At 36.0% G+C, this 12,313-nt stretch overlaps 1 protein-coding gene across 4 annotated transcripts in view; it reads right to left on the bottom strand.

The window, feature by feature from the left end:
• FNIP1 (folliculin interacting protein 1) overlaps positions 1-12,313 on the bottom strand; it is a 104,690-nt gene that overhangs the window by 52,904 nt on the left and 39,473 nt on the right. For all 4 annotated transcript variants that reach the window (XR_015794753.1, XM_007420947.4, XM_007420949.4 and 1 more), the window contains exon 2: positions 4,150-4,276. Coding sequence is in view for 3 of the 4 variants with exons in the window: in XM_007420947.4 (XP_007421009.1) it covers positions 4,150-4,276 (127 nt within the window). In the remaining variant the exon portion in view is untranslated. The remainder of the gene's footprint in view (positions 1-4,149; positions 4,277-12,313) is intronic.

The following is a 12,313-nucleotide window of genomic DNA, read 5'->3' as shown; positions in this document are numbered from 1 at the left end:
TTAGAATGCAACACATTTCCAACAAAGCTAGCACTGGTACAATTAATTAAAGTGTGGGACAAAGCTAAATAGTTTAATTTCACAGAAAAACAATTATATGTCATTTGAAAACTTAAAAATACACGTTTTCTAAATTGGCATTCATGAAAACATTGTATGATCACAACCACTTCTTTATTATCCTCACTGCACAATTCCTCCAATTACTCACTCACTAGTCTCAGTGATTACAAAGTTTTGAGTTATTCTATCAATGTGAAATTCATGATAGGAATGTGCTATGTACACAATGACTCCATTAAACTCAGGTGCTTTTAACTTTGAGGGCTGAACCCTTCTCTATGTCCAGGGGAAATTACATGAGATGCAGGTGACGGGAAGAGAGAGACTTGTTCACACTCTCACGTCTACCACAAGACAACTGTAAGATAATAAAAGGCAGGCCCCCAGCCTTTCAGCTTTTCAGAAGGCCCTTAAGACTTGGCTTTTTGCCAAGGTGCTGGGATAGGATTGTATAGCTAAATAATATGGAATGAGGGCAACTGGAGCCTGCTGTGGGGCATCCTAAGGGGACGATTAAGGCGCAGGGTTTTTGTTTTATTGTTTATCTGTTTTTATGACTGTTTTATAGTCATTGGTTTTATTGTTGTTGTGAGCCACCCAGCATTGCTTAAGATGGGTGGCCATATAATAGATAAATAAAAATAACGAAGATAAATAAAAATAACGAAGATGTCAGGATCATGATGAAATTAAGTGGACCCGGTCCCATCCACCACAGGCAAAGAGATCAGATATGGAGAAGACTCCACTTTTCAGGGCTATATACATCTACTCTGAAATGCACACAATTCATTAGGACAGAGTCCCCAGTTAGTCTAGTCTAGGAACAGAGCAACATCCTTGCTTTTCTCCTTCCACCGTGACTTGGGAACACGCAAATTGTGCTACATTCCTTGAAGGAAACCACAATAATGCTACAGGATAAGGAAGCCTTGTGAGGTATGCCTTTTGGACTCTACTGTTGTGGAAGCATTTTCAGATGAACCTTTGAAACCATCTCCTGCTCTTGACAGGAGGTTTATTATAGCATCACATGATACAGTCCACTGTTCTTTGTTTCTTTACATTTCAATTTCTTTTTCCTTCTGGTCATGATTTTATACTTCTTATCCATACATTGTCTTGAGCATAATTTTGGCATAGAAATGCTGGACTTTACCAACCAACTAAAAATAAATAAGCAAGGTAAATACACACAGCCCGTCCTTGATTACTCTTACACTGGGTAAAACTAGAAGTTGCTCTCTACTTAATTAGACCTTTGGCCCATCTCCCTCAGGACTACAGATGCTGAATGGTAGCAGCTGTCCTGAGTGTCATGAAGGAATCCTTCCTAGCCATGTTTGGAGATACCAGAGACTGAAACTGACATGTTTGTATGCAAAGCAGATCCCCGTCACTGAGAAACAGGCTTTCTCTTAACTTTCTGGCCCTGTTACTGTAATGCATTTCATTGCATGCAATCCAAAGAGACATCTTTAGGAAAGCTGACAATTTCAGAAATCCAGTTTGTAGAAGTATGGTGGCCAAATTCTTAAATGGATTCTACTGGCCATAACACTTTATTCTAGTATTTAAAACATATACACACTCAAGAACAACTTTCATCCATTTCCAAAATACTAGTTGATTGTCTTCACCGCCCTTCTCTGAAGCTGATCCAATTTCTCTGAATCCCTCTTAAAGTGTGTTGCCCAAACCTGGCCACAGTACTTAAGGTCTGGCTATAGCAGAATAGAAGGGAACAATTGCCTCCTGTGATTTGAAAGTTGTACTTCTACTGATACACTCTAAAATAACATTTGCTTTCTTTGCAATCATAGCAGGTTGCCGGTTCATTTACAGCTGGCAATCAACTACTATTCCAAGATCTTTCTCACAAGTACTATTAGCAAAGCTAGGTATCTGCCATCTTACACCTATACTCTTGATTTTTGTTTCATAAGTGAAGAACTTCACATTTGTCTTTGTTAAATTTGGTTTCTATTTCTTTCAGCCCATTCTTCAACAGAGTTGTGCGTCCCTAAATTAAACAAACAAACCAACAAACCTATCAAGGTCAGTTTGAATTTTATTTCAGTCTTGTTGATTATTAGCTAACCCACCCAGTTTTGTATCATCTACAGATTTGATAACATTTTCTTCTACCTTATTATAGAAATCATACATGAAAATATTGAGGAATAGAGGACTCAGAATTGATCTCTGGGGCACCCCATTTGACATTTCTCTCCCGTTAGTTAAAGAATTTATTAATGATTGACAGTTATCCTAGAAAGTTTCTGAGATGCATAGCAGTCATTCCAAATCTGGAACGGTATGACTTAGGTCTTGCAGATTTTACTTAGAAACAAATACTAAGCAAACCAAACTTTAATCCACCCATGTTCAGCAGTAATGCACTAAGTATTGATATGTCATGCACAAGCATCCAACAGCATTGTGTCTGTTTTGACTCAGAAAAGTGGAGCAGGAGAGGTGACTTTGGAAAAGATCTGAATGTAAACATCTGTTGCCATAAATCATCTTTTAAAATTCAGTTTACAATGAACTTCTTTTGGGATGTGTCAAAAATTTAAGAAGTACATCACATGGTTTCCCTGGCATGGAAGTGTTCCTTTCATCAGAACTGCTTTTAAATGCTCACAAGTGGAAGTATTTTGTCTTGCCTTGTGTTAGCTAAGGTGGACTTTCTTGTATGATAACATGTTCCACCAAGCAAGAAATTACAGTGCAGCGGAATTCAGGAAGAGGGCATAGCTTTGTTGAAAGGTGGAGGAAATTAAACCATGCTCCAGAAATCAACTAACTCTTCTGTTTTACTGATGAACCATTCCAAATGCAACTGTGTTCAGTTCCAAATGCAGCAAACGCTCTCTTTTAAAAAGGCAATATAAATCACTGAGTATGTGGGGGTCAAAAAGCAAAGGCATGAAATTCTAAAATGCAGCTAACAGATGATCTTTTCACAGCAAGAAAACACATGTCCCACACATTGTGTTGTTTCAAAGGGCAAAAGTGCTGTGGGATGCTGCTAGAACTTCATATATGCTGTCAAGTGAAGGTTGGGAAACGTTTGCCACTTAGCTGAGATATGTGATCAGAATCTTTCCACTTCCAACCAGCAGATAATGCTTGTATTTACAATTGAACTTTGGTGGTCACCTATTGGCTTATTTTGGTCAAAAAGTGTTTGTGTGTGTGTGTGTGTGTGCATGTGTGCGCACGCATGGTCATTTTAAGGACTTAGCATTGTAGCTCAAAGAAATACAGTCAATGAAAGAAATTAAAGAAATACACCCAATGAAAACATTTACCAGTATGATTTGGGAACAGCAGTTGGTAGAGTATGTCCTCAAAATTTCTATACTACTTTCCATTTCTTTTTTATTTAAAAATGGGGTGGCCACCTTGACGTTAACTACAAAAAGAACCTAAGAGCTAATAAAGGAGGATAGTAGCATTATACTTAAGCCATTAAGGACAAGGGGCATTACAGGTAGCAGCACCAACTGACCTTGGCTGATCTCGAAAGAGCTAAGCAGCATTGGACTTGATCAGTAGCGGGATGGGAGATCACAAGGAAATAATCACGGCTTTAGATTACACTGTCAAAAAACTACTGTAGAAGAAAACAGTGACAAAACACTTTTGAATTGTTGCCAAGCAAGCTACACTGATGTATCCACGTAATCACCAGGAGCCAAACTGCATTTGAGGGAGACAGTACCTAACCCTTTAATGCCATTTAGAACAATCACCGAAACTCTAATACTTTGTGAAACTGTACAAAGCTCATTGATTCAGGAATGGAACATTGTGCAGAATTCTAGGGATGTTCTGTTCCCAATCCGGACCATGACAAACCTTCCTCCACGCAAAGCCATTTCAGGACGGTTTAGTGAGTCTTACACATTCCTAATGTGTAAACACAATCATTTTTAAACATAGCAATAACAAACATTTATCTTAGAAGTGCAGTTACCAGTGCAGAGAATTGAATGTTAAAGCCTCTATGGATTAAGCATATGTTACATTTGAAAAACTGTGTGCATAGGTTATTCAGTTTTAATTAATGTTGCTCACCGATATTGACACATCTTCAGTTCTTCTCTTGGCATTGGAGTCAAATAAAACATTTCGCCCTCTTCTTTCACAGTCCTGGTACACAATTAGTCGGATCTGACTTGGATTAAACTCCGGCAAAGGCCAGCTTTAAAAGAGTGAGGGAAAAAAAGTATTTCATATTAGTTGGAGCTTCATTAAGTGCATTAAATATCTTTAGACATAATAACAAGAATGGATGATGGTGATAATGACAGTCACAACTGTAGCTTAATCACCAAAACAGAGTATCTCTTTTTGAACAGTGGTATAAATTGATTAAACTTCAGTGGTAACTTTAAGTGTTGTTTAAAACATTTCTTACCATAGGCTGGCACCACTCTTGTTAATACACAGTGCACAATATTATTATAATATATGCATTAAAAGCAAACAGAACAGAATTGTTATTAGTAGAAAGAACTATGACATGTTGATGGGAATGGTGAAAGATTTCTGATTGGATCTTTTTGCCTTGCATCTTTTACAGTAAATACTTTCCCACAAAGACATTTCATGATGATGGAATTCCCACAGCTAATCCATTTGTTTCATAACAATCTAAGATTAAACAGCACACCCCACTGAGATATTCCCTTGTAAATCCCAGTTGGGAAAACAAACACACAAAAACAGAAATTCAGGTTAAAGTGCCAACATAACTCCCCAAATTCTTTAGAGGCAGGGTTGTCTGCCATTCCAAGGAGGAAGCACAATAGAAATGTAGCCTGAGTCACAGAAAGAAACATAACATAGAAACAAAATACAAGATCCTAATTCCATTCCAGAAAGAAGAAACAATAACAAAACCTAATCCTGTCTGCTTTACACTGTTGCTCCACCCAATGAAGAATTCCATATATACCACATCATGTTACATCCATTGTGTAGCCACCAAAGGGTGGCTCACCCCACTCTAAACCATGGCTAAAGCCATTAAAAGAAATAATGGGAAACTTATGCCAAAGACTAAGGAATGCCCACTCCTGATTTCCCAACTCCAACCATAAAGTCACCATGCAAATAGTAGAATGCCATGCATGATATTTATAGAATCATAGAATGAAGGTTTGGAAAGGATTTTGAAGATCATTTAATCCAGTTCATGCAAGAATCCATTACTATAGCATCCCTGACAGATTACCATCCAGCCCATTTCAACACCTCCAGTGAAGATGAGTCTTCTGCTTTCCAAGGCAGTCTGTTCCATATTAAACAGTTCTTATGATTAGGATTTTTTTTCCTGTTACCCACCCAAAGTCTACTTTTGGGTAATTTAAATCTATTACTTCTAGCCCTAATTTCTAGAACAATTCTGAATAACTCTGCCCCATGTTCTCCCTGTCAGCCTTCAGTTATTTGAAGGCAGATATGTCTCCCTCCAGTTTTCTCTTGTTCGTATTCAACATATTCAGTGCCTCCAACCATTCCTGGCAAGGTTTTCCTTCCTGTTTTTCTTCCTGACTCCTTATCATCTTGGTGGTTTCTGCACATGATGCACTTTGTCAGTGCCCTTCCTATGTTCTAGGCGTGGTCTGACCAGTGCAAAAATGAGAGAAATGATGATTTCTCTTGATCTTTATTTACTTTAGGGTTTTTTCCCCTCTAATTTCCTTTATTTTCTTGACCTCTTACTCCACATGCATCTGTGCAATGTATTTTTTCCTCCTCAGTTCATCTGCATTTTATGGTTTGTAGTAATTGATTATGGACACTAGCAATGTAGGCAACCCCATGGAATTTAACTTCACTATTATTCATACATCTTAGTATCTACTTCCCTCATTGGGGTTAAATTAACTAGTGGAATATGGGGATGTCAGGAACGTCCTCCTGACAACAAACTTCCAAAGTGGAGAAATTAATTTTTAACTTTAACTTTTATATGAAAAATCATTCAGTCACATAAGCAGCCACCTAAAGTACTACTGTCCCAGGTTTAGTATTTCAGTGAAAGCAGACCAATAATACAACTACCTGTAACTGCATTAGCTTTTCAAGGAATTCTAAAATACTGATGGGCTTTTCTTATTGATACAGAAGTTAGAGTGCAGAAAAGTTGAGGAAGGAGGATACACAGATACATGCAAAGCTGGAGAAAATAGAGGAGGCTAGGGTAAAAACACAGAAGTAAATGAATGATATACTTCTTAAGTAAACAAAGTTAATTATTTAATATTGCTTTTTAATCTTCAGTTCTATTTTCTTTCTTTCCAGAGGCAATAGAAAAAAATGAAAGGTAAATATTATTTCTCTGCCAATATAATGTAACTAAACGGAACAATTCAATTAAAGAAAGTAGTTGATAAGACTCAAAGTATGCAATATATTTATAAGACAACTATATAATGAAACATTCAGATAGATAGATAGATAGATAGATAGATAGATAGATAGATAGATAGATAGATAGATAGATAGATGATGGATACTCTGCTACAAGTTTTATAAAACATTAAAACTCCTAGAATTTACAAGGAAAGATATTGCATCTAGAAGCAATACGAACAGACTTTAATGTTAATCCTACAACTATGTAATTAGTATTGATTTACTCAGAAGAAATGTTTAATTGTAAGACTTACAAAGTCTTTCCAAAAAGTTATAAATCTGCTATGCATGTAAACTGCATAATACAATTATACCTCCTTTTTAGTCTTGTATGCCAGTCAAAAGTAGACAAACTTACTTTTAATACCAAACAAATGGTATTGGTTGGCTCAATGGATGGCTCAAATGACATGGGCTAAACTAGAATCCTTAACATATACAGACCAACTCTGAACAAGAAATTCAAAAAGGAAGAAAACGGAAATGAAATTGTTTAATTCTATAAAAATTCAGTATTAAAGCCAATGTAAAGCAATTATATTAAAACCTGTCTATTTTTTTTCTTCCGAGCATTTTTCCCGCAGGTGCAGAGTCCGCTTTTTTTCAGATCAACCTGTGTGTATGTTAGCATAATGAAACTCCTGACAGAAAGAGATTCCTCTTTCTTTCATCACCATTATCAACACAACTTTAATCTAGAAGATTAGGAATAGAGGATTTGCTCCTTGGGGGCGGGACGGGGGGAAATCCCACTGCATAAGTGAAAGTTTTCTAGTGTGGTATGGAATAGAATCTATTCTAATCATAGCAGTTTTTGATTAGAAATAAGCAGTATGTTTATGCTCTCATGCTATGGAAGCCACTTAACAAGGAATGACATGTTATTGATTGATTGACTGATTGACTGATCAAATTTATATGCTGCTGATCTCACTGTATAAGTGACTCCAGGTAGCTTACAAGTACAAAAAAACGTATACAATCTTTACAAAAATATACAAAGTTAAAAGACAGGAGTATTGCTATTTATTTTTAGAAGGAAAAGAGAAATAAGGAGAGGCAAGAAATATTATTGGGTCATGACAAGAATATTAAAAAGTGAAAGATTTAGATAAATTAAAAAGGACAAATACATTTCTATGAACACTGTAAGGAAGGAACCTTTCAAAAAAAGGTAACAAGCAAAGATCAATCAATTAAGGGAAGGAAAAAAAACAAGCAAACAATATTTTACTAACAAAGTAAATAATGGAGCACCAAATAAGTTATCATGAGAGACTGACGGGCTATGCGCTCTTCAAAAATTATTTAAATGCTCTTATGGGCCTTATATAAGCTTAAATATAGCAACTCTCTGCTAGTCATTAAAGATGCCTTTTTCTTGGCTTCTGTGCAAACCTGAAGAAAAGGTGAAGCTGCTTTAATAACAGCATTAATTTTTAAGAATCAGTTCCTTAAAACAGTTGTACCTTTTTTCAAAGGTACAGGGCCTGCTTTAACAAACAGACAGACTCTGTGTTCTCCCAAGGTCCAAAGCACTTTTTCCTAACCATTTTCATATAAATGTTATTAAAAGTTTTAAAGAGAACATAAAAACACAAACTAATATAGTATAAAGAAAATAAAGAAAAAAAGGAGGAAGAAAAGAAGACAAAAGTGCAGAAAGAAAAGATAAAAAGAAATGAAAGAAGCAGCTTCCAATTTCCTTTGCGGCGAATATAAGTAAATAACGAAGTTATCTCTTACTCTATGATTACAAAAAAGCTCTCTTTTTCTATTATCTCTTTTTTTTTTAATCATCAAAACCACAAATCATAAGTGCATTTTTTTCTGTTTCATGCAAAAAGTCTATAAGGGGTTTCCAGTCAGCCAGAAAGTTAGATGTTGTTTTTTCTTTAATCAAGGAAGATTTCCTAACCATTGTCAAAGCATACATAGCACAGCCCTAATAGCAATAAACTTTGAAAATCAGATAGGTACACCAATCATTTCCTCTTTTGCTTCAAGTAACAAAGCTGATTAATATATTGTAAAAAATATAGATCATGCCAGATATTGGAGACTGCCTTCTGTCCCCTGTATAGCAGAATGCAAATAAATGCCATATCAATTCAAGCAAGTTACAACAGAGTAAAAAGAAAAAGGCAAAGATAGCATACTTTTGAATAAAAAATCCAAATCTGAGCAAACATGTTCCACCTTTTGTTGTTATGCTTCATTGGGAAAAGTATCCTTTTATAATGCACCTTTATTGATAAAACAAAGCTCATACTTCTACAGATACCCTTTCTATTGTACCTGCTATTTACTGTAATACATACTGATACATTGAACAGTGAATGCAAATGTTTGTATTAGTAAAATGTATCTAAACTGCTAACTTCTAATTCTGCAGCTCAGGATTTCAGTTTTAGAAAAAGGAAATTTTACAGGCAGAACTTCAAGTCTGACTAATTCTTAGACTACTATACACATTCTCTGAATTTCTCGACTGTAAGTAATTTTATTGAACATTACAATTAAAAAGATAAGAATTAATACAAACCCAAAAAAAGAAAAAAAGAAAAAGAAAAAATAGAAAGTTCAGAGAAGGGAAAAAGATAAAAAGAAAAATAGAAAAGAAAAAATAAGAATATAGTAAAGAAAAAAACCCAAATATATAAAGAAATGACTTGCCCCTTCATAACAACAAGTATAAACAATTTTAGTAACTTATCACCTTCCCTTAAAATAAAACAAATGCTCTCTTCTTCCCATATCTCATCTCTTATCTATAAACAAATCTTTAAAGCCTCATCATTCAGTTCAGGTCAGCAAAAGTCCATTAAGGGTTCCAGAGATAACAACACATCTTTTTTAACCTTGATCAAATAAACCAACTTTATATCCCTTGCTTTTACTTTTAACAATCTTGATCTTTTTATATTCCTTCCCTTTAGTTTTAACAATCTTGATCCTTAATCCCCTCAAATAATGTCCTAGAATTTGATTTCTTCTCATTTTTTCTTTGTCCTTTCTCACAAAATTCTTCAAAACTTTAACAAGTCTCTTTTGTAAATCCAATATAAGAAAGTTATCCAGGTCACTCTTTTGGTTTGTTAAGACATCAGCCGGTTTCATTTGTATATCCAGCGTAGCATCTCCTTCCACATCATTCCCATAGCCCATCATTTTTAAATCCACTTTCAAATCAGTCTCAGTCCTATCTGGTAAAACTTGTTCCTCTTCCATATCATCTTCCAAACACAGTCTATCTATAAAGGCAGACACTCTTAAAATTAACTTCTGGATCCCTTGTTCACAAATATCCTTCAATACATCCAATGTTAAAGTATTTTGTTCCATTCTGTATTAGTAAGTCAAATTTAATTTTAATCTTTATTTCCTTCTGGTTCCCACTAGTGTCCAACTTTGAAAGTCTCATATTTTTTTTAAATATACAAAATAACAGCATTTTCCCATGGGAAGGATTCTTATAATTAGTTTCAAAATCTTATTTCAAATCCATCTGGACTCCTAGTCCGTTTGTAACTTTCCCAAACTAATGTTTGTTTATTCCAAAAATATAATTTTTCAAATCCTTAAATTTGTATTTTAAACTTCTTTCATGAAAGGTTCCTAATATCTGAAAAGCAGTTAACAAGCAATTTCCAAAAGTGATTAAGAAAAGAAGGATGCAAACCCAGCATCCTTTGGAAAGGCACCGACCGCAATTAGGGCAAAGATGATGATCCCTCATCTCCCAGAACCCTAAACCCTAAACCCACCAGAGATTGCTGTCTTACAGTCTCCTTGTGAGGAGCAACTGTCTGCAGCACATGTGGGTGATCCCAAGTCCTCTCCTTGTCTGGAGAGGAATCCCAAAGAGCCAGTGTATTCGCTGCAGTCATCAGCTCTGCTCTCAGGGGAGCCATTTTCAGTTGCCATTTTTTCTCCAGAAGTCACATTCTTTCAATTTCTCAACTAGTCACTGAAAAACATACTATCACAAAGACAACTGTCTGGTATATTACTTCTTACACTGCTGCCTACAAACACAACAGACAGACAGAAAACCATATCCCTTTTGGGTTAAAGTGGACCACAGTTTGCAGCAACAGCACTTTCTGAGAGGAAAGTATGACTTCTGGTAGAAGAAATGTAAAATTATCTCTTCCTTCCCAGTTCAAATGCCCAAATCTCTGTGAAGTACATTATGCAGATATAAGCATAAAAAAACCCTAAATCAATTAGTAACTGTAAGATTCTTGCTTAAAATATCAGCATGAATACACACACACACAAATGGGAGGGTACTTTAATAGTTCCATGCAGTGCTCGGGCCAGTCACATGAGATTTTTTTGCATTTCTGTTGAATCAGCCTTCTGCTGCCATAATTCAGATATGCTGGATAATAGTATCTTCCAAACCAAAATGATAGAGATCTACTCCAACACAAGTTGAAGAAAAGCAGAAATAAACCTATATTCCCCCCACAATATTATTAACCTAACAATTACTCATGAACTCCTTTTATTCTTTCTAATCCAATGAAAATTATGGAAGGAGACTGCCCATCTAGATAACTGTCAACATGATAAAAATTCCCAAAATCTGAAATAACAGAACCAGATCTGGTGCAGAGCGAGAAGCTGGCAAAAGAAAAATCTAGTTTGAAAATAGACTGTATTTGTGGAGGGGAAAAAATCCACTATATTTCCCAGAATGCATCCCCACAGGAGAAGCAATTGGGCAGCATCTTGGAACATTAGCAACTTTTCCATTCTGAACTCCACTCCTCCCTCCTGATCACATGACCCAAAGCACAGCATACAGAGCCCACCTTGTGCTTCCCACACATACATATACATACATATAACAGAACATACGTACATATAAACAAATACAGACATGACATGCCCAGAAACCTCCACACAGATGCAACACAGTTACACAGAAGAAATGGAGTTGCTTCCTATGCCACTGCCGGTAAAAAGGTTGGAAAGAATTCCAGAAGCCATGGAGTCCCTCAAGCTTTTCCTCCCTTGCTGTTTACATAATTTGTTTCAGGAAGCCACTTCTCTGATGCTCTCTCTCCCACACACCCTAGATCAGAGCATGGACTCAGTTGGTTAGCATTTTGACACTGACTTGACGGCTACTTGACACTGACGAGCAAAAAGCCAGAAAGGTCTCTCAAAATGTCTTTAGAGGAGAATGAACCAAACAGAGAAATTCTGCTGCATTTATCAGCATATCTGATTCAGCTACGGCAAAGTGGGTTACTTCGGTTACTTCTCCAGCTGTGTTCATGATATTTTAACTACCTTTGACTGGGTTGGAATAAGATTATTCCAGCAGACTATTATCAGTGTTACATAGTGTGACTCTTCCTTCACCAAAAAACATTCTTTGGCAGCTGCAGCACCATCCCAGGAATCCAGAGAAAATGAAGTGGCAAATCCAAAGGAGGAGATTCGGGAACACTGACAAGGACACAAAAGAGCCAGACAACGGGATTCTCACAGCTGCCAAGGAGCATGTCTGCAGACACGTGACAAAGACATGTGAAAAGTGTGCCTAACATAAAAGCAATTATTTCAGCAAATGCAATGCTAAACATCATCAACAGATGGGATCTCCTCCAAATTTTGAATTCTACTGAAGACTATTAGCCTTTTTTCTTTCTTAAAAAAAAACGCTTTTGTATAAATGTGTGAATTCTGAGTTTGCTTTAAAAGCCTGTATTTCATTCCACATTTGTAAAACTTTAACATTATGTCCAAGATTTAAGCTGAAAATTCAGAAGGTTAAAGCCAAAAATGAACAGTATTT

The sequence above is a fragment of the Python bivittatus genome, unplaced genomic scaffold (genome assembly GCF_059951505.1).
Source record: "Python bivittatus isolate LINGU-HERP-01145 unplaced genomic scaffold, Pbiv_v1 ctg000080_np1212, whole genome shotgun sequence".
NCBI classification, from domain to species: Eukaryota; Metazoa; Chordata; class Lepidosauria; order Squamata; family Pythonidae; genus Python; species Python bivittatus.
Note: the sequence above shows the minus strand (reverse complement) of the source record. Positions and strands in the feature narration are given on the sequence as shown.